Genomic DNA, 27603 nt, shown 5'->3' with positions numbered 1-27603 from the left:
TGATTATCTATTATAACTTTTCTATTTAGTTGTGTTTAACCTTCAAAACTAAAAACAAATTTCCTATGTTTTAAGTGACAGAAAAAAAACAAATAACATAGCATGCTATTAAGTAAGTGCTATCTATTGAGCTTCTTGATTCTAAACTGAAAACAAAGATGTATAAAATAAACTCAAGATAAAGTAAAAAGTGCTCACTTTTATTGTCAAAGTTCTATATAAAAGGATTTTTTTAATGTTTCTGTGTTCATTATTTGTCATTATTTGTGCCATTTTGTTGCTTGGTTCTATTGACATAAAATATTTTCACATGATTTGTTTTAAAACTAACATACCTGTCTCTCAGTGTAGTAGAGACAGATTTAACATAGAATGTAAAGACAAATAATTCATGCACTATTGAAGAAATGAAGAGAGACACAGTCATGTATGATTAAATCTAACTTTTATTAAATATATCTATAATTGATTGATGATGCATACCTACGCAAGTGACATTGTTGTTTGTCAACTGGTACCCAGAATCACAGTAACAAACTGGACCAGTAGGGGTAGCATAGCAACCTTGCCTACAGACAGAATCTTTACATGCACTGGCTAAAAATGGAAATTTGTATTTACTTGTACAGACTGGATAAAATTAATATAAATATTTAAAAATTTCTTCATATTTAAGTCACATAATATCATTCAAAACCATAATGAAGCAACAGGTATGGACACAAGATTTTATCCTTAAAAAGCTCTTGCTACGCAATATGAAGGTAGCTCTTGTATATTAGTAAGATGCTTTAAAGGCAAAAACAGTTAACAATGAGAACATTTTCAGACACAAATCAATTGTGTAACATTTCTATAAAACTAAGAAAACAATTATACGGTGTCAATCTTCAAAGCAGCAATTTAACAAATAATGCATAAAGTTCAGCAATTAAATAAGCCAAACCAATCACATCTATTGTGGCTCAAAAATTATTTCAGCAAAATATTGCTTTTAACCTTGACCAACCAGATATGCTTCACCAAGGTCATAACTACCAAATTTGACCTTGGGTTAAGGTCTTGAGCAATCATTGACTCATGGATATTGTATTAATTATCAGTTAGATGTATAAATTACATTGCAATATGTAGCTGATCAACTTAACTCAATGTACAATACTATTTATAAAATCTATCAGATTCAGACCGTCGGCCATCATAATGTACCATTACAATTTTCATTATCCTCTCCCTTGATGTCTGACCAACTACCTCATATTCCTTCTTCAAATAATAAGCAGATGTTTTTCAATAATGTACTGGTATACACACCCCTGAATCACAATGAGCACTGCCCAATTTCTGCACCCCTGGGTAGAGCTACTCATTCAGAGGCCAAACATACTTACCACACAACTTCCCTTCATCTGACCCATCAGTACATAACAATATCCCATCACATACACTGTGTAATGGTATACACTCTCCTGAACTACATCTGTAGAGACCATCTGCATCACAACTTTCTGTAGAATCAAATTATCAATTGAAAATTGTTGTTGGTAATCAAGTTTGACATATAAATATGAAAATTACAGTGAAGTAGGAAGGCCTGCATTTGCTTCTGTGGTAATTTACCATTTTCATTAAATTCTTTTTTAAAGAGAATCTGTTATACATAAAAATTACAAAAACAAAAAAGATAGGGTCTGTGCAATTCTTAATTTTAAATACAAATATTTGAAAAGTTTAATGTTTTGTCCATACATGAATAACTCTTTTTCATATTAAATGCAAGGTAAGAAATGAATTACAATATGTATAAAACACAAGCACATACACATACAGCACAGATTATGACAACTGAAAAATATATATGTGACATTATACTGACCTTCAGGTGACCCTTGACCTATGTTTTCATGGTTACATTCTAATTCATCGGACTTGTCATAACAATCAGGATTACCATCACACACAAACTCCTTCCCAATACAATTTCCATCATTACAAACAAAACCTCCACAGATCTTGGCAGCTAAATAAATAAGTACATTTTAATCAAAAGGCTTTGTACTTTCACAATCACAAGTTCAAACAAGAATGTGTCCGTAGTACATGGATGCCCCACTCGCACTATCATTTTCTAAGCTTAGTGAACCGTGAAATTGGGATAAAAACTCAAATTTGGCATTTAAATTAGAAAGATCATATCATAGGGAAAATGTATACTAAGTTTCAAGTTAATTGGACTTCATCTTCATCAAAAACTACCTAGACCAAAAACTTTAACCTGAAGCGGGATGAACAGACGGACGAACGAACTGACGCACAGACCAAAAAACATAATGCCCCTCTACTATCGTAGGTGGGGCATTAAAAAGATTATCCAATAGCTAAGTTTGAAGTTCATCTACACACTGATAAACTGGTAAAGCATTATACCTCAATGATTCAGTGCAAGTTATTGTTAGTGTGAAGAGAAAGTTGTCCTTTTTCATGAGACATGCCTACATTCATTTTTAAGTTTGTATATAGATGTACAAGCACTTGAAAAACAAATAAATTAATGATTATAATTGATATTGCAATACAAACCTTCAGTAGGCACTTTCACAGTCGTCATGGTAACAATCCTGTCACATGTATCTTGGTTACATTTGATTTCTACAAAATAATGTTTCACAATTAGAGTATTCAGTATGAAAACAATTTCATTGGTTGCTCATGAGCATTAGCATCTGAAGAAACTAAACATAAGATAAAATAGATAAATAAAAAGTGGGTAATGCATCTGACAGTTCATTTATTTGATTAGATTTTTTATTTTTTTTTAAAGCACTAGTTGTTGTGCTTATCATCATACCCATGCTTTAAATTCAGGAAGAACTATCCAACAGATATCAGAGGCGCCTGCAAATAAACATTACAATAAATCCTGTTGAGCAACTGACCAAATATAATCTATTATGTTTGAGTAGTTTCTGAGAACAGTGTGAAAACATTCCAAGTTCATTCAACATATTAAAAATTCAAATTTCAGCAGGCAGGAATTATGTATTCAACAGATCTGAGATGCTAACACTTGACAACTTATTAGTAGTTATTACTGCTGACCAAATATGTAGTCATTCTGTTTAGTAGTTTAACATACAGGAAAAGCATAACAAAATACAATTTTGAGGAAATGACAAACACGGTATTTACAAATAATTTAATTTTGGATGTAACACGTCTTCTGATTGGCTGACGTTATTTTGTTATGAGCCCATAGACATAATTTAGTCATGTGACCGTGATGTCATCAACGTTTTTTCATGGTTTTCTACGGTTTAAAATGGAATTTAGAATTAAATTATAAGAAATGACTGTAATATTGTTTCTGTCTATTTGAAATAACATAAAAAATGTGGTGCACACTGTTAAATAACCCGCTACGCGCGTTATTCAGTGTGCACCACATTTTTTATGTTATTTCTTCATAGACAGAAAAAATATTACAGTCATTCCTTAAATAGCTCCAAATTTTAGGATGGGGGCAAAAAAAGATATTCCACTTACAATGCCTCTCAACATTCTTTACATTTGGCCTATAAAACTGAGAGGTCATGTTGAAAATGTAAAAAAATGAACAACAGGGGGATGATCATTTACTTGAAACTTTGTGCCAGGTGAGCTTATTTTGATAAGAAACATACAATCACATGATGTCTTGTCACTGTCTAGAGTGAAAATTTGTGCCAGGTGAGCTAATTTTGATAAAAAACATACCATTGCATGATATATTGTCACTGTCTAGAGTGAAATGTTGTGCCAGGTGAGCTAATTTTGATAAGAAACATACCATTACATGATATATTGTCACTGTCTAGAGTGAAATGTTGTGCCAGGTGAGCTAATTTTGATAAGAAACATACCATTACATGATATATTGTCACGGTCTAGAGTGAAATGTTGTGCCAGGTGAGCTAATTTTGATAAGAAACATACCATTGCATGATATATTGTCACTGTCTAGAGTGAAATATTGTGCCAGGTGGGCTAATTTTGATAAGAAACATACCATTACATGATATATTGTCACTGTCTAGAGTGAAATGTTATGCCAGGTGAGCTAATTTTGATAAGAAACATACCATTACATGATATATTGTCACTGTCTAGAGTGAAATATTGTGCCAGGTGAGCTAATTTTGACAATAATCATACCATTACATGATTTCTGGTCACTGTCTTGAGTCCAGCCGTCTTTACATTTACAGGACCTTCCATTAGGAGTTGCAAAACAGAAGTGCATACACTCACCATTTCCCTTACTGCAGAAATCTGAAAAAATAAATATGTTATTTAGTTTTTTTGACATGTTAGCAAACCTTTAAAATTATTTTTCATACAGTTTGGTAACATTTTTTCAGTATTTTTTTTGATAAAAAAAGATCTGACTGAAGAATGACAGATTTAGTACATTAACTAATTTCCAAGTATCTCTTCTGGGCATGTTGCATCAATACATTTTTTTTAAAAATATTTCACCAAGTAACATTGTACTAAAAGTGTACTTAGAAAAAAAAAAATATTTATATTGAAATTTGAAAGTACCCTGAATCAGAAGTAATTCACAAACGTTAAAAGAAAAGTCTATCGTTGAACATTTAGTGAGCTACCTTAAAGAATCTCATTTTCATTTTCAACTTCATTTTTTACTTTATATCTTACTTGTCAAACTGCTTGATGAAGGAACCACTATTATTTCATTTGGTACAGCTAGCCTTGACAGAACTTGTGTTTCTAATCTGTTTCTACCATCAGTTTGTACAGACATAACAACCTTTTTATCAGAGTCTATCCAATACACAGTATCCATATAAACTGCTAAAAACTTTGGGTTCTCTCCTGGTGTTCCTCTGTCAGAAGAAATGCTATATGTTATCAACTGGTTGTACCCAATGTTCCCATGTGTACCCTTATTCATTTATTGTTATCTGGATATTTCTGAGAACTAATTAAAAAGAGGGGATTTATCAGCAAAGTTGTAACACTAAAAGTGTATTGTCTTAGATTGATAGAGTGTAAAGAATTACAGGAATATTGTTGATGTATGCACCATAGACTGCATGTATACCCACAAGATGTGTTCTGGTTTTATGGTTTTTTTTTTAGAATGCTGTTTCACTGCCTTATCCTTCCCTCCATCTCCTCTGAGGGCATATATGGTTCTCCTCATGTTATACAATGTATTGATGGTCAGAATTCAAAATGTTCTAAAATATTACTACAGTCAAACCTGAATAAACCGGACCCTGAATAAACCGGTTTCCTGTCCATTCTGGCCGAAAATGAAAGTCCCGTTTTTTTCCCTTCCTTTGAAATACCCTTTGTAAACCCGCCCCTGTGTATTCCGAATTCCGGTCTAATTATGAAGTCCCAATACTCTTAATTACATTAATTATTACTTGTCAAAACCGGTTTGTCTAATTAATTTCAATGATTAATATGCAATCAAAACATATTTGTTTATACAATATGGCTTTTCAGGATAATCAATTAGTCAGGTGTTAAACTGGGAACTGACAATTGTACAGTAGTGAGCTGTATAATTTATTTAAACATTATAAATGTGTCAATTTATTAAAAGAAAAGACACACACTGAATATATCTCAGATTGAACTTACGTTGTAACTTGGACAAACAAATTTAAATCGCTAAGTAAGAAATTTACATCGTGAAATCCAGGGTTCCCTGTTGTGAACCCCTAAACAAATGACCTTGATAATGAAAAACACCCAGATGACAACATTCAATGGGTATTGTACACTGTACAACAATGTTTTGATAGTGATGATATTACGTTTGATAATATTCTGGCTTTTAAATCGGCCATTTCAACATTTTAAATTAATGATCATGAAGGTAAATTGAAATTCTCGTCTCACACTCCAAATAACGCGAGCTTTATGATGCAAATGCAAACAATGCAAAACGAAGTGAAAGTACAAATGTATTTTAATTTATCAGATATAATTTACAATCAGAGAGAACTTTAACATGCAAAATATCAGACGTCACAAGTTATTAACTTCAGGTCAAAATTGAAACCAGAATAAACCGGGTCACTGTGTAAACCGGCCCTTTTTCATAGTCCCTTAGCTGGCCGGTTTATACAGGTTTTACTGTATTTTTAATTTTCAGTATAAATTCTTTTTCTAAATCTGACCAACATCCATGGTGTACCTGTGAATTGTTACTGCAGGGACATCACCTTCCAAACTTATAGCATGTATACTGTGATCTCCCGTCTCTGTGTAGAACAAATGTTTACTGTTTTGGTCAACTACCATGTCACTGACAAGAGATACTTTGACACTGATTACAGAACAATTGTCCCCATCTGAATAACAGGAGAAAATTTGTGGATGTTTTCCAGATGTAGAATAATATATCTTCCTGCAATAAAATAATATATATAAATTGAATTTCTCAAGTGTTTTTTATCCTGGAGAAATTATTCTCCAGAATTATGGAATTATAAGATATTAATAAATCCTTTTTGTCATGGTATATTATTTTTAGTTTGTGACATCACATAGCACTTCAAATTATACCTTTTACAGAGTGATACAGCATCTAATGTACCTGTCCTAGGAACCATGTTAGTGGATGTCTTAAGGTATTTCAATGTTTTTGTCTTGCCAAATTTAACTGATGTCGGTGGCAGACTTAATCACAGTTTTTATAGATACAAGGTAGATTGTAGTAAAACAGGAGACATATGAAGTCCTGTTGAAGACATTCTTTTGTCTTCTAAGTATCGTTTGGATTTTTTTAGATGATTTATTGTTTCATCAACATAACTTTATAACAGGAGATAACTGAGGTATTTTAAGAAACTGACCATTCATAGTAAAAGTTCTATCCTCGAACTATTAAATTTGACACAAATGAAATTTGCCACTTATTCATACCTTCCAACAGGATCAAATGCAATAGAATTTGGATGTTGTTTCTCTGCTCTTACAATAGTAGTGATTAATCCTTCATTGAATTTACCAGCTTGTACCACACCCTGAAAAGAAACATGTGAAATATACAATACTGAATAACATATCAACAGTTTTAAATAAATTTCCAATCCTCTATATATTTATTACCTGCACTTATATAATATAAATCTTGAATTATGCAATTATTTTTCTTCTAATGTTAAATGCTAAAGAACTCAATTTGCTGTATAACAATTTAGATAGATATAAAACGTACATGCAGTACTCCTCCATAAGTTTTATAGAGAGTATTTACTGTTCAAAATTGGGCAATACACATGTACAAACCTTTCCGGTACCTGGAATAATCATAATATCTAACCTGAACAGGATCTGTCCAATACAGGATACGGCTGTTCCAGTCAACACATACATCAGACACAGTATGCAAATTCTTTAATAGGATTATCTCCCTTTAAAAGAAATTATCTTTGAAAAAATTGTACAATGCAAAATATAACTCAAACTAACAATCAACAATGAACGGATGTGCATATTTTACTTTGAGTGACTGATAATATATATCCCTTCTCTAAAATAGTATAGTGTTTGTATAATATCTATGTAACATTAATCCAGTTAAATTATAAGAAGGAAATGATCTCCCTTTTGTACTGTGGATTCCTTTATTCTATTGTCAGTACAACTTTGTTTAGATTGAAATAAAAATCATTGTCAAGTTGTCTTGATTTAAAAAAAAAAATTTAATTCTGCCCTTTATTATTTAAACCGCAGGAAAATTTGTACTAAGTTGAATGCCTCCTATACCTCCTAAATTCACAACAATTAGTACACAAGGAAAAGTTATATTAACTTAATTTCTTTACATTAACAGTCATACATGTATGCTTAATTGTGGATGTTGCTATATCTTGACAGTTACTAGTTGTCAAATCTATTTGGGCACATCGATAAAATATGATTATATAGCGTGATCATAATGTATTCAAAGTAACTACTATTCTGTTAACCATAATAATTCTGTTTTTTATGCTTATTCATAATAAATGTGATCTCCAACATAATTCTCCTCTAGATAACCAAAAAATAATAGTCATTTTATCTTCAAAGGAATAAACATATCTGAACCAGAACAAATAAAATGACCCATGCTTACCTTGGCTTTGACTCGTTTAAGTTGATGTATACAACCACCCCTCGTCTAACATCTCTATACAGAAGTTCTGATCCAGATTGTGCTATGACAGAAACCTTTTGCATTTCTTCAGTAATGATATGAGATACAAGATGATCCTTTTTCCCTATCCCACACAGTGGATAGACCAATATAGCTCGGTTTTCTCCTATCAGTATCCTAGGACATTCTACATTATCTGAAAATAAATTAAGATACAAATGTGTCTATAGTTATACAAAGAGGTGGTTAAATAGGACAGCAGAAAGTTTATTCTTATATTTATAAGTGTCAAGTTAAAGCAATTAAGGTCCATAACTGCTGAATATTAGGTGAAAATTGTTAAATCAAACTTGATCTCCATTTTGTCAGTGGATTGAAACAATTAGTGTTGGATAATCGGTTGAAAATACCAACCGATTATCTATTACAATCGGATGACAGCAACCAACCGACTATCGGTTATAATCGCTTCATAATACCTTGCCCTTTTGTTTTTTAAATGAAATCATGCATTTAGTCTCATTGTACATGTCTAATGTGTATATTCCATATCATTGCAGAGTTTATATATTCATATTTATGATCTTTTATTTCCCTTTCATATTCTGGCGTACTAAATTATAATCCTGGTACCTTTGATAATTATTTATTTAGCAGTTAAAACAATGAATTAATAAGAATCAAGATTCATATTAAAGATATTTTATCTCATAATTACAACATTAATTACCAACAGTGACACTAACATTTCTAAATTTCAATGGTGTCAATAAAATTTCAATAACATAGCTGTATAAACATTTGAATGCTTCTAATTAGGAAAAGATATATTAAGTTTTTAACTTTAAAAAATTTAAAATTAACAGAAAAAAAATAAAACAATGCATTTGCATTATAATATTTACAGTAAACAAAAGGGATTAAGCCAAAGTCTGTTAATTCGTGTAGAATGCTTTTTTTTTCATTTTTGTGATCATTATTTTCTGTCAATTGTGTCATTTGTGCGTCTGAACTTACAATTGCAAGAATGCGGAATTAAAACATAGTTAAACCGTATCCGATTCGTGATTCTTATATTTATTAATGGCGGACAAATTTCGGAAAATTTACAAAAATAAACGATGTTTGGCAAGCAATTTGGAAAGGAATATGACGTTTTTTATGCTACAAATGGATAAAACATTAATAAAAGGCAATTTGCAATACGTTTTAATGAAGCAAAGAAATTATTTTGTCTAAAATCAGAATGATTTGTACGCTCTCAAGTAACAAGAACCAGTATTGAAAGAAAGTATTTCATTCAAAGTTATTAATCTTAAATAACATTCCTTCAATCTGCAAATATGTATAGTCAATGCTTTTGTCACGTTTATAGAGAAGGAAATTGGTTATTGGTAATTATAGGATGTTTGACATTGTTATTGTCATCGACTGGTATTTTTGTTATTATTTGTTTGACTGCGCATGTAAAATGCAAACCGTAAACGGACCGGAAGTTGACAAGCTAAAAGTCCGGAAACTTTAACGACAATCGATTGAACAAAATCCCAATCGATTATCGACATCGCCAGGCCCAACCAACTGATTTCCGACTTATTCCGATCATCGGAACAACACTAGAAACAATACATTACTTTATTTTCAAACGATCAAGAAGACCTCATCTGTCCACATGCATACTCATCAAAATTTAAAAATAAAATGCAAATTTTTAAATAGTTTAAGAAATCTGAGCGTATCATATAAGGTAATCAACTATATAATCTGAAAAAAAACAGAAATAAGTAACATAACCTTATAGATGACTCACCTTTTTTGTTTATGCAGCAAAGTACATGTTTCGCTTTTCACCCCCTTATAAAATGTCTGCTAGTTTAACGGAAAAATCAATAACACCTTTTCCTTTAAAGACATATTTCCCACTTAACTCTACAATATAAATCTTACCAATACATGTTCTATTGTTGACATCTAAAACCTTGTTTACTGGACATCTACATGTATGCCCTGTCTGAGAGGGGAGACAAATATCTGAACATGGAGACAGCAAACATGCATTGTCTGAAAATAAACAATATCATGGTAAAATAAGAAATTGTCTGAAATGACACAATAGGTAGTACACAAATTAGAGTTTTCTGCTTGCTGTCTTCTTGTTGGTAAACATGCAAGAATTTCTTCATAAATTTATCCTAATATCAAGACTTACCAAAATGTTGTTTTCTGAACCATTTCATCATTTAACGTCTTATATAATCACCTTTTCAACCTTGTAAGGATTTCTAATCAAATATTGTTTGTTCCATATGTTCTAATTTGATTGGACAAATAAATGCACTATGGTTTCAAATGTTTGGCACTTTTGAAAAATATCAATGAATATAGAAGACATAATGGATAGGTTTTCTTTCATCAATTGGAATATAAATTCTTTTTAATATACAGTTTCCATAGAAAGAAACAAGAACTTGCCTTTGTGAAATGAACCATGTCCTGAAGGATACAAAACAGGATGGTCTATAACAAGACTAGTCACATGATTTATTCCTGTTGCCAATGGTAACAACTGTCTGCCACTGAACTTATTAGCAGACATCACAGATGAATGATCTTGGTCAGCCCAATAAATGGTGTCCTCAAATACAAACAGTCCAAAAGGATTAACAACTTTTCTGGAGAGTACAATCTACAAATAAAACATTCAAATATGTACTGTCATCTCAGAAATTATTCGTTTCTGTTATTATCTATACTATTAAACGAGACCTCATTTTGGGTGTCGCTTCTCTTCCTTCCACAATAAATCAATCATCATGCCTCTGTGTCCTATAGGTAACATGCATAGTCGCATTTGTCATCCATTCTTATGATTATTCAGATTGAGTTATTTTGGGAGAAAAACAACAAAAAAGGAGCCCGGATATGATTCCGTCATCAGACTGACTTTTAGTCATAGATAAGACTTCCGGTTTGAAACATGCACAAATACAACCAATCGTATGATAGATAACAAAAATGAAAAAATAAATAAGCCAATCAGAGCATTCTCCATATCATGGTGTTTAGATCGAAAGAACCACAACTATAACACCTCTTTATAGAGGACAATTATTTTTCGCGTTTATCTACATGTAAACTACAATTATACTACTTTAATATACAGAGACTCTCTGTATTCTGTCTACTGTTTTCTTTGAAATGTTTACTATTGAAGGGGTCATACCAGTTGCATATATATTAAAATAAGTAAACCATGTGACACAAGTACAACCAATCGTATGTTAGATAACAAATATGAAAAATAAATAAGCCATTCAGAGCGTTCTCCATATCATGGTGTTTAGATCGCAAGAATCACAACTATTATACCTCTTTAGAGACAGAGGACAATTATTTTTCGCATTTCCTATCATGGTGATAGATCGCAAGAACCACAACTCTTATACCTCCTTATAGAGAGGACAATTATTTTTCACTTTTATCTACATGTAAACTACGAATGTACTGCTTTAATATATAGAGACTCTGTATTCTGTCATGGACTTTCTATGTTAGTATAGAAAGTCCCTGATTCTGTCTACTGTTTTCTTTTAAATGTTTACTATTTAAGGGGTCATACCACTTGCATATATATTAAAATAAGTAAAACATGCTCAACTTCATCTAAAACTACCTCGACCAAAAACTTTAACCTGAAGCGGGACAGACGGACGACCGAACGAACGCACGGATGCACAGACTAGAAAGTATAATGCCCATAAATAGGGCATACAAATTAATTGTTGAAAGGGAAAATAGTGATTTGGCAAAAATGAAAGTATGGTAGAGATTAGAGGAAGGCATGACCTTTTTCTGGGCGTCGGGATCGGGTGTTTTTAAGCTCGGGATTTGGGGATTGATCCTTACGGGATCCAGGAATATATTTTTCGATTTCGGGATATGAATTTCTTTACGTTCTGCATCTCGGGATTTCATGGTTTTAAGCCGGGGATTTCGGGATCAGGACCCCTCCGACCACCCCTCAAATTAGCCTTAGTCGGTCTTAGTCATTTATACATGATTCACATCCTACCATTGGCATATTAATAAGGCTCTCAAAAGAAAAAGCACTGATGGATTGTCCTAGAAGCATATTTTATAGACTCTATATATAAGCACTTACATTTATTTCATGTTTGAAGCGGTGCAAATTTTTAATTTGATTCGACTTTTACCCAAAAAAAAAGCATTGTAGCAAAGGAGAAGAATAATTGTGGTCTGAGGCCAGAAACACGAAAATAATTGAATTTAACAGTAAGGAAACAAATATTGGACTTTGGAAAAAGAAACAGGGCTTTTGATACCTTTTATGAAATTCTCCATACATAATATCTTTTACAAAAAATCCTCCTACAACAGTTCACAAGCTGTATATGCCCGCGATTTCGTGGGTGTGTTCTAGTGATTAATTTATAATTGGTAAAAATTTCAGTTTAATTATCAGGATAACAAGAACTGCAGCATACAAATAAAGCTTTCAAACTTAAATTAAAGTGTTTTTTTTTCAAACTCTGAGTAATAACAAAATTTCTGAATTTACAGTATTCTAGATCCAATATTATTTGTAGGGTACATTGTACTAATTTTAAGGATTTCAATGGTATAAACTAATCAAATCACATGTACACACTTATGTTATGGGTAACAATTAAGGTTTATCAATAGTCTCAAGAGCACATGTTTTTTTATTTGACCTTTAACAGAACTATACAACAAAATTACATTATCTAGCATTTGAAAATAGATTATAGGAAGACACTGTACCTGTCTGTCTGACCCATCCAGGTGGATACTTTCTATTCTATCTAATACAGAGTCTAACCAATACAACCTATCTGTAGGTTCATCTACTGCAAGACTGCTTGGGTGCTGAATATCATTGTTTATTAGTATGCCCTTCACCTGGCCATCCAGTTGGGACTTCAGGATTGCAGGATTCTTACCAACCTCTGACCAAATAAGAATTCTGAAATCAATAAATTGATAACTATAAGACCACCATTCTCAGAAAGAATTTAAAGAAATATTAAAAGAAGCTATTATGGAATAATTTTATAAAGTTTATATGTACACTTTGAAAAGATAGTTTCTTTTGAATTTCAAGTGCAAACATAAATTATATAAATATTTGATTGGTTCTTGAGTCCTTAATGACCTGTAAAACTTTAATAGAAAATAAATACTGAATACTTATCATCAGGGAAAAATATTAATTCCTATATTCAAGTAAAATCAATGAAAAACATTATTTGATTTTTTTAAATTTTTTTTTAACCACGTATTTAGTGTTTCTACGCATGATGGCAACTAAATGCAGTTTCAATATCTATCATAGCTTAAAATGTATTAACCTGTGTTTATATACAATGATTATGTCCTCTGGTGTTTGCAAATCTTTATGTATCACTGTGCATACTGCACCATAGCTATCACACACAATTATTCTATTTTTAGAACTGTCCACAATATACAGGTGATTTGTCACTGCATCTACTGTAATACCTCGAGGAGATTCAATACCTAAAATATTATAAAGCAATTACATACAAATGTGTTCACATGAGACAAAGTCTAAAACAATAAAGATACATACAGCTCAAAAAGATTGCTTTGAGACCTTGGGCCAGGATTTTTTAATTTGTTGGTTTACGGATCCGCCGACCCGATTTTTCCGATTTCCAGAATAAAAATAAAATTGACTTTTCATGCTTTTATATTCCCGCCGACCCTAACAAATGCATTATCCCTGAAAAATAATTAAATATTTTTTTTTTATGAAATGAAATGCATTAATCACTAACAAAATTGATAATACTTTCTGTTGTGAAAAAATAAAACTTCCAGTTTACGTTTCTAAAAATAGACAAATCAATTATAACTGACCTTGAAATGTCGTTTGCGCAAATAATATTGCGGAATGAAACTTGTGTTTAAAACCAATTACACAATAAGTTCGTTTCCCTTATTTGTCATCAGTCCGTAAGATGCATCATCTCATAGAAATAGACTTGTCCAAATGTGGACAGGGTAAAGGCATCAAGTTGAAGTACTGAATATTAACAAATCATTTGGAATTTTCTTGTTTCATAGATAATAAAAAAATTATCGTCCATTTGGATAAAAAACGGGAATGCGAGACAACAGATTAACCCGATAATCTCGTTTTCCAGTGGACGAGTCTATTAGGTTTTTGACACGTGTGTTGAAACTTATTTTCGTACGACGTTTTTACATTTTTTTCTTTATCAGTTTTCGTGCTTGAAGATCATTATTCACCAAGTTTTCTGGAATTGATAAAGAGCTACACGAATTTATTTTTCTTGTTTCTGAAATGACGATTTAATTTCATCTTTTTCCGTGCACCCCCCTTTTTTTACTGTAAATTATTAGACAATGTCATGCGATGTTTATAACAGTTGAGCAATATTATTTCATCGAACTAAAATTGAAGAATTGATGATAAAATAGCACAACAAACATATTGTTAGAAAGGTGAAATATATATTGATTTTGCATACTTTTCTGTCTTCAAAGATGATTTTTTTTCTTTTTTTTTCCCGACCGACCGACCCGACTTTTTCATGGGGTAAATCCGTAAACCATCAAATTAAAAAACCGTGGCCTTGCTTTTACTCCATTATTAAGTAAAATAAAACTCTTTTATTCTAGGTAAGATGTCACAATACACCAGTCTCTGTTTGTTCTTTATGAATGAGCTTTACAGGTTGACCAGGGGTCAATTGATGTAAAAAATACTACACTAAACTATCAATTCTTAATGTGAAATAATGACATAAGCATTGACAAAAAGAAATTTACGAGAAAGTGCATAGGAAAGTGCACATGTCTGAAAGCCATCTATTAACTAAACTATTTAAAAATTCTTTCAAAACAGATCAAAACAAGAATGTGTCCCCAGTACACGGATGCCCCATTTGCACTATCATTTTCTATGTTCAATGGACCGTGAAATTGGGGTCAAAACTCTTATTTTGGCATTAAAATTAGGAAGATCATATTATAAGGAACATGTGTACTAAGTTTCAAGTTGATTGGACTTCAACTTCATCAAAAACTACCTTGACCAAAAACTTTAACCTGCAGCTGGACGAACGGACGTACGGACGAACGGACGAACGGACGAACGAACAGAACAGTAGGTGGGGCATAAATATAATTTTGCATTTATGCTATTTGTATAATAGGCACATTCATCAAATCTGAAAATTTGCTTTTACTTCAATGTTCATAATTACGAAATTAATGTTATTTTGATTTTAAGACTTGTCATATAGGTATACCTGTATCAACTACTTTCCACATGTGACCATCATCAATGTCATATTTATATACTGCCTGGTCTTTCTGGTCTGTCCAATATAAATGTGTACCATCTGCAGCTGTAAAGAAACACAAAGATTGATACAGGGCAGTCCATATATTAATAGAAATCCTTCGCCTCTGGTTGAATGTGAAATCTATTTCAAAGTCAATTGGAAAGGTCTAATACAGAACAAGAATGTGTCCATAGTACACGGATGCCCCACTCGCACTATCATTTTCTATGTTCAGTGGACCATGAAATTGGGGTCAAAACTTTAATTTGGAAATAAAATTAGAAAGATCATATCATAGGGAACATGTGTACTAAGTTTCAAGTTGATGTAACTTTAACTTCATCAAAAACTACCTTGACTAAAAACTATAACCTGAACTTTGCACTATCATTTTCTATGTTCAGTGAACCATGAAATTGGGGTCAAAACTATAATTTGGCATTAAAATTAGAATGATCATATCATGGGGAACATGTGTATCAAGTTTCAAGTTGATTGGACTTCAGCTTCATCAAAAACTACCTTGACCAAAAACTTTAACCTGAAGCGAACGGACGCACAGACCAGAAAACATAATGCCCCTCTACTATCGTAGGTTGTGCATAAAAATAACTACTGAAACCTGTGATACTGTCCCACTCACAGAAACATTCTTATTATTTCTAGTTTAAAGTATATTTTGATACTCAAAAGTAATTTATGACCAATATCAAGGTTAAATAAAAATATTATCATTTATTGTCTAACTAATTCATAGTGACAGCAACATGTTCCCATAAAATATCCCTAAAAAATCACCCCATCTTTCTATTGCTAATAAAAGGATTCAAGTCAAAGTCTATGGTGTAAAAGGCTTTCATTTTGCAGTATGAGCTATTTAATAAAGTAATAAGCTATGGAACAAATTTTGGCAACATTTTGAACTAGAGTTATCTCCCTTAATGAGAATATATCATTAACAATCTGCTAGACATGCAGTGTTCTAGGATTTTTTTGGCACCTTGACTTACCACGGGTAAGATCAATAAAAAAATTACTTACCCACATCTGAAAGTTAAATCCGCCAACCAATGCGGACAGCGAGCTTTAGCTCGCCGCCCTTATGGCCGGGGGTCTGGGGGCCGCTCAAGGCCCCCAGAAACTCTGGGGTGAATGATGCAAAATCCTGCATTCTAGCCATTTCCTGGCACCTTTTTCATGCTTCAGAAAGTACCCTTTTTTGTGATGTCAAATGATGTTTTGTATGAAGCAATGATGACTAAAGTGTATTGAAAAGTATTTGAAATATATGGCTTAATTGTAACTATATACCTATACCACCAGAAAAGTACATTGAACTATAACAGTACTTCACTGACTTTCATACCAATAATCCACTGTAAAAAAAAATAAGGGACTTACATGCAACTCTTTTTAAAAATCAGACATGCTCTTTATAAAATACTGAATATTTTTCAGGCTGATTCACTGAACATTAATGATTAAGGATAAGTCATTTGTTGCACATAGATTTTAAATTTAAAAACTTTTATGACATGCTTTAAATTAAATGTTGTGAAGTTTGTCTGAACAAAGCTGGATTCGGATACGATTGAATTTTGTACAAAATTTAAAAAAACCGATTTCTTACTAAATTTGACAAATATGTTATAGTTATTACTATGTCATTTATTAAGAGCTATAATAAATGCAACTGTAAGTTTATTTTCCTCCGATGACAAGAAAAAAAATCGTTTATGTCCCGATTTAAGCACCAGTTATCAATCCGGATTTTCCGATTTTACTGACACCGTGACCGACTTTTAGAATGATAGGAGAAGAATGTGGTCTCTTTTGCGCTTGATTACACCTAGTAAACGAGTGCTTGAATAAAAGCGCCGATAGACATCGACAAAATCTTCGATCTTTTATCAAAGTTTTTTCTCGTGATTTAATAAAAATTAAAAGCAGATATGGGAAAATTGAAGAGGACCGGGAAATTTCAAGAGTTTTTCGGCTTCCCCAAACTTGAAAATTGACTTACCACCGGGTGACAAAGGCTAAAAAATGACTTACCCGTTGTCCTAATCCACTTACCCCGGGTAACGGGTAATGGGAATCCTAGAACACTGACATGGTGATGAATAGGACCTTAAGAATGTTAACATCACTGCACACAAAGTAAATGTAGAGATGAGGCCTATAAGATAGCTAAATACATCTGTCAAACCACTGTGACAATATGGTTTTATTGCCTTTAGTGCAATCTTAAATTATTCCAAAAACTGAATTTCTTATATCATCTAGTACTAATATAAGAACAATAGATGCATACCAGCTTTAATTAAAAAAAATAAAAAAATATAGTACACTTTGAGGAATCATAATGGTGAAATAATTTTTTATCTATATTCTTTTTTTTTTTGTTCTTTTTGTTCTCTTATTTTTTTAATATTTTATTTTTACCTATATACTGAACATGACTGAGGTTATCTACAACAGTCACTAATTCTTTGTTTGAAGACCTGATGTTGTACGATACAATTCTGTTGTATGCTGCTATATATAACACTGGATCAGAACCTGAAATTAAAAGATAAACTACTACTCACAGTTAGAGAGAAAATAGTGCCCCAAATGGACAATGAAATAGTACAAGAAAAAACAAAAATTACAATTGCCCCAAAAAATAACAAAAGACAAACACCAGTCAACAAAACCCTGCATAGCAAATTAAAGACTGAACAATATGGACCCCATAAAAAAATTGGGTGTGATCACAGGTGTTCTGTAGTTAAAGAGTTATGCAGATCCTACTCCACATGTCTTGCTGCTAATGAAAAGTACAAATTCCATGAAAATTCATTTAATTTAAATTATTGTTGTTTATTTTTCAAACCTTGTTTAAAAATTATTCAAAATTTTTTATGTATATTCCATTAAGCTGTATCATTATTTTACAAAATCCTTCATCATGAATAACATATAATGTATGACTGAATTCTATAAGATATGTAATACTTCTACACAATACTAACCATTAGCTATACACTGCCTGCTATTTTCCAAGTTGTACCCTTCATCACAAGAACAATTATATGATCCTAGTATGTTTCCACAATGCTGACTACAGACTTTGTCTTGACATTCATTTACATCTGAAAAAGATTCAAGAAAAATAAAGAAATTATCTAATATATCAAAGGAACAGTGCTTTTATTGCTTTTCTCCATTGCACTAGAAGATTTTTAATAAATGACTAAGCTGGTCAGATGAAGAAGAAAATTTCAGGTCGTGTACAATAGATAATTATTATTTTCATTATTAAAGGTACATGTTTTACTTTTGATATAAATATTTAGAAACATATACAATTATGAAGGTGCATAGATATATTTCTCTTTGTTGTTTGGATAATCCATAAGAAACGTTATTAATATCTACCAAATACCTTGACATGAGTTTCCCTGTAACAAGAAGCCTTCCTTACACTGACACACTGAACCTGTTGGAGTAGGTAGACAGGTATGTCCACAATAACCTTCAGATGTACAGTTCTTCCTGGACTCCTCTGAAATAATGCATGCATATATGGGAAGAATCAGTAAAACCTTTTTGACAATGCAGCAGCTATAAAGACAGCTACACCATAATCATTTACCAATGCAAACTTTTTCTTAAATGTATGATACTGTGGATTCATTATTATGAATTGGGTACAAATTTTCATTTCTTTAGAGCATTTAGACAAACCAAAAATTTAAGTATTCAATGAAGTTCCAATTTCCTATGGGCTTGAATGCAAACTTTGGAAAAAAACATGAAAAATAAAATATTTACGAAAATTGGTACTAACAAAAAAATTATAAATCCACAGTAATCTTACACTTTAATAATTTAAGTAACCTCTTGCATGATTATAAAGCTATAATTAGTTCTAATTCAGATAGAGAGTTCAAAGATGATCAACTTTACGAAACCGAAGTTGGAAAAGTTGTAGATATATCACATGACCATTTTATATATAGCTATATATAGGCGTTCGTCTAGTTTTTCTTAAGGCTAATTAATCAAATGGAGTAATTTAAGCAGAAATTTATTTAAAAATTTAAAATACATGTACAAGCACTTTGCTATTAATCCTGCTGTAATCTATAATTATTAAGGTGACATTACCCACAAAACTGGTATTTAAAATTTTGAAAGAATTTTTGCAGAATTTCCTGAAATAACTATTAATTTTGAATTTGTTAATCAATCAAAATAATAAATGTATGCAACTGAATTAAAGGTCAATTGAACTCATTTGCTCTTATGATGATTCAATAATTCTCTTTAATTACGCATACCACATTTTCTTCCCTCATCTGATTGGTCTTGACAGTTAGGTTCGCCATTACACAGTAAACTCATATTTATACACTGTTGTTCATCTGTACACAAAAATCTCCCATGTTGTTCATTGCATCTCTCTGTGGGCTCTTCAATATACAATAATATCAATATATAATGATTCTTAAGGTGTTATGAGAGGTATAAAAATCTATTATGAGACAATTAAGATCAGCCAGAGGCCAAAAGATGTGGATGTAGGCAACGATAGATCACTGTATGCCCCTCAACAAATGAGCAATATGTTTGGGTACACACTCAAAAGGATAAGGGTCATAAATAATACCTACCATAAAAATCTTCACCAGACCTATTGTGGCAATCATGGGAGTTGTCAAGGTCATACAATAATACCTCCCCTTATATTCTCACCAGAGCAAGCATGGCAAACATGTGAAGGGTCAAGGTCATATAATAATACATTTGAACCAACCATATACATCTTCATAAGAGCCATTGTAGAAATCATTGGAGTGGTCAAATTAATGAAATCATACCTACCACATATATCTTTACCAGAGCCATTGCAGCAATCGTGGAAATGGTCAAGTTCATGCCATACCTACCACATGTATCATCACCAGAGTTATCATGGAAATCCTGTAAGTTGTTCAGGTCATACAATAATGCTGAATTAAACTTGCTGTCAGGTGAGAGGCTCTGTCTTGGTGACCTCACTCTGACGGTTTAGGAACAGCAATAAAAGTCCTGTTCTTTTGCTTTTTGTGTGTTTTTTGCTGTCCATGTACTGATATAGTGTCATGGATGGATAACCCATATCCATTGTTTTTATCAAGCAATTAAACCAACCTTGTTTTCACAAGAGCCATTGTGGCAATCATGGAATTGGTAAAGGTCATACAATAATACCTACCAAATATATCTTCAGCAGAGCTATCTTGACAATCATGGAGGTCAAGGTCATACAATAATACCTACCACATATATCTTTACTAGAGCCATCATGGCAATCATGACAGTGGTCAAGGTCATACAATAAAACCTATCACATAAATCTTCATCAGAGCCATCATGGAAATCATGGGAGAGGTCACAATCATACAATAATACTTACCATATATATCTTCATCAGAGCCAGTATGACAATCATGGGAGTGGTCAAGGTCATACAATAATACATAACACATATATCTTCATCAGAGTCTTCATGGCAATCATGGGAGAGGTCACAATCATACAATAATACTTACCATATATATCTTCATCAGAGCCAGTATGACAATCATGGGAGTGGTCAAGGTCATACAATAATACCTACCACACATATCTTCATCAGAGCCAGTAGGACAATCATGGGATTGGTCAGGTCATACAATAATACATAACACATATATCTTCATCAGAGCCATCATGGCAATCATGAGAGTGCTCAAGGTCATACAATAATACCTACCACATATATCTTCATCAGAGCCATCATGGCAAACATGGGAGAGGTCAAGGTCATACAATAATACATAACACATATATCTTCATCAGAGTCATCATGGCAATCATGGGAGAGGTCACAATCATACAATAATACTTACCATATATATCTTCATCAGAGCCAGTATGACAATCATGGGAGTGGTCAAGGTCATACAATAATACATAACACATATATCTTCATCAGAGCCATCATGGCAATCATGAGAGTGCTCAAGGTCATACAATAATACCTACCACATATATCTTCATCAGAGCCATCATGGCAAACATGGGAGAGGTCAAGGTCATACAATAATACATAACACATATATCTTCATCAGAGTCATCATGGCAATCATGGGAGAGGTCACAATCATACAATAATACCTACCACATATATCTTCATCAGAGCCATCATGGCAAACATGGGAGAGGTCAAGGTCATACAATAATACATAACACATATATCTTCATCAGAGCCATCATGGCAATCATGAGAGTGCTCAAGGTCATACAATAATACCTACCACATATATCTTCATCAGAGCCATCATGGCAAACATGGGAGAGGTCAAGGTCATACAATAATACATAACACATATATCTTCATCAGAGTCATCATGGCAATCATGGGAGAGGTCACAATCATACAATAATACTTACCATAATTTTTATATATCTTCATCAGAGCCAGTATGACAATCATGGGAGTGGTATAGGTCATACAATAATACATAACACATATATCTTCATCAGAGCCATCATGGCAATCATGAGAGTGCTCAAGGTCATACAATAATACCTACCACATATATCTTCATCAGAGCCATCATGGCAAACATGGGAGAGGTCAAGGTCATACAATAATACATAACACATATATCTTCATCAGAGTTATCCTGGCAATCATGGGATTTTTTCAGGGTTGGCAAAAACCCAGGTTTTATGAGTATTGCCCAGCCCAGTGGGAAATACTGGGAAAAACCCGGGTTTTACAGGGTTTTACTGGGTAATACTGGGCAATCCTGGGTAATATAAAGTATTGGCCTGAATTTTGGAGAGAATCAGTGATCAAACACAAATGCAATACATTTAAAACCTTTATAAGCACTTTGATTTATCTAGATTTGTCGAACTGAATAAAGCAAAAGATTTTTATTTCATCAAATATATACATGATATAGATAACTAATATTAAGAATTGACAATAAAATGCAAGAAAATTACTTTTAAATTCAGACACTATGTATATGTACATCACTAATTAATAAGTAATTATTCAGATTAGAACACCAATTTGTTTATGTAACAATAATGAGCCTTTTCAATTCTATAAGTGTTAATGGCATGACCCATTAGGTTGTTTATTTAGAAATATGATTGGGTAACAATTAAATTTTTTAATTCACTTAAACACTGCAATAATTATTATACTTTTCAAAGTTTGAATTTATTAAAACAATGCTTGGATTTACAAGATTTCCAAAAACGTGCAAAACAGTATTCTGTCTACTGTAGAATTTGTGGAAAAGAGAATGAAATTGAAGTTTCAATCTTCTAGAAATGACTCTCAATGGTTATCTGTATAAAAAGTGTATATTTAGCTATAAATATATACTATGAAACAACAACAAGTGTTTACTATTTTGTATTAAAATAAGCTTTAAAATCATATTGCCCAGTATTGCCCAGTATTACTCATTTCTGGGAGTATTGCCCAGCCCGAGAAAACCCGGGTTTTCCCGGGCGGGCAAGACTTTGCCAAGTTGTGCCAACCCTGGATTTTTCAGGGTCATACAATAATACCTACCACATATATCTTCATCAGAGCCATCACGACAATCATGGGAGTGGTCAATGTCATACAATAATACCTACCAAATATATCTTCAGCAGAGCTATCTTGACAATCATGGGAGAGGTCAAGGTCATACAATAATACCTACCACATATACCTTCATCAGGGCCATTATGACAATCATGGGAGAGATCAAGGTCATACAATAATACCTACCACATATACCTTCATCAGAGCCATCATGGCAATCATGAGAGTGGTCAATGTCATACAATAATACCTACCACATATATCTTCATCAGAGCCATCATGGCAATCATTGGGGTGGTCAAGGTTATACAATAATACCTATCACATATATCTTCACCAAAGCAATCATGGCAATCATGAGAGTGGTCAAGGTCATACAATAATACCTACCACATATATCTTCATCAGAGCCATCATGACAATCATGGGAGAGGTCAATGTCATACAATAATACCTACCACATATATCTTCATCAGAGCCATCATGACAATCATGGGAGAGGTCACATATATGGGCCCTGGGTACACACTGTTCTCCATCTAGACAAGGGAACTCCACTGGAGTACAGTTCTGTTTTCCTAAATTAAAATTAATTTAAAATTTGTATAAAGGCAAGACATTCTTTTTTTAGCAAATTTCAAAAATTAAATTATATAATAAAATGCACATCTAAGAAAGTATATCTACTTATGAAATCCAGTTTGATAATAAAAGCTGTCAAGAATATAAAAAAAATACCAATTTGGAATTATTGATGATTCATGTTCAAGGATCTGGAAGATTTTATCTTACATGTAATAAGATATAATGCTCTTTAGGTCTATACAATAAAACCGGACACAGATACAGTTGCAGTATGAAAGTTTTCAGATATATAATTATGTTGTATATACATTGAAAATTTTAAAATTAATAATCATGATAATGTAAATAACTCACCACAAAATAATTCATCTGAAAAATCAAAACAGTCATTCTGTCCATCACAAAATTTGGCCTTCTCCACACAGTCTAAACCATCGTGACACAAGACTGATCCATCACTGCACACTTTCTTTTTAATGTGTGTTTGACCTGTGTACCAAAAAGTTGACATTCTTCTCTATTAATGTATTAGATAATTCATAAACATATAATTTTAATACATAGATATACATCCTCTATAGATGCATTAAAAAATTCATAGAATATAATTAAGTAAAGTCAGACAATGCATTTGACATTTTGTTTTTATTTATCCCCTCAAGTTTCTGAAAAAAAAATTGTTCAGGAAAGCAACAAAATCTTCAAGTTCCCCCTCCTTTGTGTTTAGAATATTACATGGACATCCCCCAAGTATCTTTAATATCACTGGTTATATAATTTATTCAAATCAAGGATTACTATCCATTTCATAAAATGAAAATTTTACATATTCCACAAAACTCGATATCTAAAGAAATTCCTTGCATGTTCCTGTTTTCAAGTAATATTATGATAAAGAATATTTTATTCACTATATAATGGTACCAGTAGAGCAAATTGAGTTAAATTGGTGGCAGACTTGAGATAATTCAATTTCTCTAATTCTTACCCGATTTATCCTTTTCTGACCTGCTGATTATTATTATTTAATAAACATGTGGTTTTGTTTGATCTGGACCTGGCATTGATCAAAATTTGAATATGACATCAAATTTTCTTGCTTGAATCTTCTTAAATTCCTATTGTGATGTATACCTGATGACGTCACATAGAAATTAAGAACACATCTTTTTGCTGTTCATTCAAAAGGAAGGATTGAATTTGTCTGCATTTTGCCTAAAAATCATTAGAGAAACCCGATTCCACCATCAAATCTCATGCATGCCAATAGGATATTTTTCTAGCATCACGTTTTAAATTTGGAGATTTAACTGTTTCCCATAGATAATAAACAGCTGCGCCATGAGCGCATGATACGCCTGACGTCTTGTGTGGAAGTTTTATGCAATAATCATAAATAGTTTCTGAGAAATTTTTAAGCAATAACCATATATATTGTTTTTGAGACACGGCGGGACATGTGAAATCCCCAACCCTGTTTTTTTTTTTTTACGAAAAACTAAATATCACTAAAATAAAATTTTGAATCAAAACCAAAAAGTATACAGATCTTTAGATTAATATAACAAAGAAGTGTGTAAAGTTTTAAGCAATAATCAAAAATTATTTTTGAGATACGGCGCGACATGTAAAAAAAAACCTCCCCTGTTTAACAAAATACTCAATAACTCCAAAAAAAAGTTTTGAATCATCACCAAAAAGTATACAGATCTTTAGATTAATATAACAAAGAAGTGTGTAAAGTTTTAAGCAATAATCATAAATGGTTTTTGAGATACGGCACAACATGTAAAAAAAAAACCTCCCCCTTTTTTACAAAATACTCAATAACTCAAAAATCAAATTTTGAATCATCACCAAAAAGTATACAGATATTAAGATTAATATAACTAAGAAGTGTTTAAAGTTTTAAGCCATAATTAAGAATCGTTTTTGAGATACGGTGCGACATGTGAAAAAAACACACCCCTGTTTTAGTTACAAAGTGCCGTAACTCAAAAAGTTTTAATCTTATTTTCACCAAAAAGTATACAGATCATTTGACCATCATGAGAAACAACTATGTTAAGTTTCATGAAATTTGGATAAGTCGTTCTCAAGTGACGGTGCAACATGTTTACGCCGGACAGACAGACGGACAGACAGACGGACGGACACCGGACATTTGTATACCATAATACGTCCTGTCAAAATTTTGACGGGCATATAAAAATCATAACGCACTCAATGGTGAGGGGGGATAGGACCTTTATCGGGACTCCGGGATCGGGTGTTTTTAAGCTCGGGATTTCGGGATTGACCCTTTCGGGATCCGGGAATTTCAATATTAGAATTTCGGGGCCTCAGGATTTCGTTTTTTAAAGCCCGGGATTTCGTTTTTTTAAGCCCGGGATTTCGGGATTTCGTGTTTTTAAGCCCGGGATTTCGGGATCAGGACCCCTCTTATCCTCCCTCAGTGGTAGAATCTCCATTTAGATAATCAATGTGTGGTTAGTTTGATCTCAGTTCATCATTGGTCAAAATTTGTTTATGACATCACATTTTCTTACTTTCCTATTAATTTCCCATTGTGACATCATGAAAAAAGGCAACCATGTCTGATGACGCTACATTGAAAGAACACATCTTTTTTTTCAGATCATTCATAAAATGAATTAGATTTGTATATTGTCTAAAAATCATTTGAGAAACAGATTGCACCAAAACTCCTGCAATGCGGTACTTTATATCCACTCTTGGCAATTTCAAAATATTTAAAACGTTCCCCGAGCTTGTGTTTTAAATTTTGAAATTTTAACTGTCTTGAGTGAATAAATATTGTTGCACACTGGATGTGTGAGCCAAAATTTGTTCCTGTGAAAAAAGTTCCAGTGGAACTAATTTCACAGGAAATATGTTCTGGGAGAACTTTTTTCACAGACAATTTCTATATAATTTGTTCCATCTCTATGAAATAAGTTCCACACTTTACTTGGTGAAATAAGTTCTGGGTTGGTGAAATTTGTTCCTTACCTAGTGAAATAAGTTCCATGTTTGTGAGATTTGTTCCTTACCTGGTGGAATAAGTTCTGGATTTGTGAAATTTGTTCCTCACCTGGTGAAATAAGTTCCTTGTCTGTGAAATATGTTCCACTGGTTAAACAAGTTTTCTTATATACTGAACACTTGTCATCAGTGAGTTTAAAGTGATTATAAAAAACATGTATTATATTGCATAATGTAATAAATAAATAGGGTAAACATCCAATTGGATCATGTGGAGTAAAGAAAAAGTTTAATAACATGCTCAAGTAATAATACTAAAAATGGCACTTATGAGCCAGGAAAGAGTAGAATAAGAAATAATAATAAAAGTCATTCCGAAAAAAAGTATTATAGTTGAAGATGAATATTTGTACTTTTTTGAAAAGGACAAAGTGGCTGATCAATTATATTAAAAGACATAAATAAACAAAATACACGCTCTTTAAAAACTGTGCCATGACCATAGCTAAGTACATGTATGATTAGAACACCAATGACAGATCATCAGGAAACAAGGAGGTTGAATACCACATAAACGATCAAACATAGATACATTATCATCGCTTTTATTTCTTATCTTCATCCTAAAGTCATTCCTTCAATTGCAAATGTACCCCATGCAAGCACAGAACTTATTTTCTGTGAAATAGGTTCGAGCAGAACATTTTCATTAATTTCTATAAAATAGATTCGTTTAAAACTAATATCACAAGAACTTATTTCACTTTTTTTTTAAATTTTAATATTGGAACAAAATTCATGGTGCTGTGATTTTTGTTCCGGAACTTATTTCACACTTGGTTAAAAAATTTGTTCCAGAACAAATT

General features: G+C 32.3%; 1 protein-coding gene across 1 annotated transcript in view; it reads right to left on the bottom strand.

Moving 5' to 3' along the window:
* The window catches only part of LOC143062007 (vitellogenin receptor-like), a 34899-nt gene extending 15800 nt beyond the window's left edge, over positions 1-19099 (bottom strand). Inside the window, exons 1-18 of the mRNA XM_076233861.1 lie at positions 18968-19099; positions 18555-18674; positions 17983-18099; positions 15502-15600; positions 13552-13720; positions 12965-13166; positions 10634-10847; positions 10109-10222; positions 8141-8357; positions 7346-7436; positions 6946-7046; positions 6215-6427; positions 4699-4886; positions 4192-4308; positions 2581-2649; positions 1877-2020; positions 1392-1508; positions 484-597 (exon numbers count right to left, since the gene is read on the bottom strand). Coding sequence (XP_076089976.1) covers positions 484-597; positions 1392-1508; positions 1877-2020; positions 2581-2649; positions 4192-4308; positions 4699-4886; positions 6215-6427; positions 6946-7046; positions 7346-7436; positions 8141-8357; positions 10109-10222; positions 10634-10847; positions 12965-13166; positions 13552-13720; positions 15502-15523 — 2092 coding nt within the window. The 5' untranslated portion in view covers positions 15524-15600; positions 17983-18099; positions 18555-18674; positions 18968-19099. The remainder of the gene's footprint in view (positions 1-483; positions 598-1391; positions 1509-1876; positions 2021-2580; positions 2650-4191; positions 4309-4698; positions 4887-6214; positions 6428-6945; positions 7047-7345; positions 7437-8140; positions 8358-10108; positions 10223-10633; positions 10848-12964; positions 13167-13551; positions 13721-15501; positions 15601-17982; positions 18100-18554; positions 18675-18967) is intronic.
* Between the last annotated feature and the right edge of the window lie 8504 nt (positions 19100-27603).

Source organism: Mytilus galloprovincialis, chromosome 2 (assembly GCF_965363235.1).
Source record: "Mytilus galloprovincialis chromosome 2, xbMytGall1.hap1.1, whole genome shotgun sequence".
Classification (NCBI taxonomy): Eukaryota; Metazoa; Mollusca; class Bivalvia; order Mytilida; family Mytilidae; genus Mytilus; species Mytilus galloprovincialis.
The sequence above is the reverse complement of the archived record's forward strand: the minus strand, read 5'-3'. Positions and strand labels throughout refer to the sequence as shown.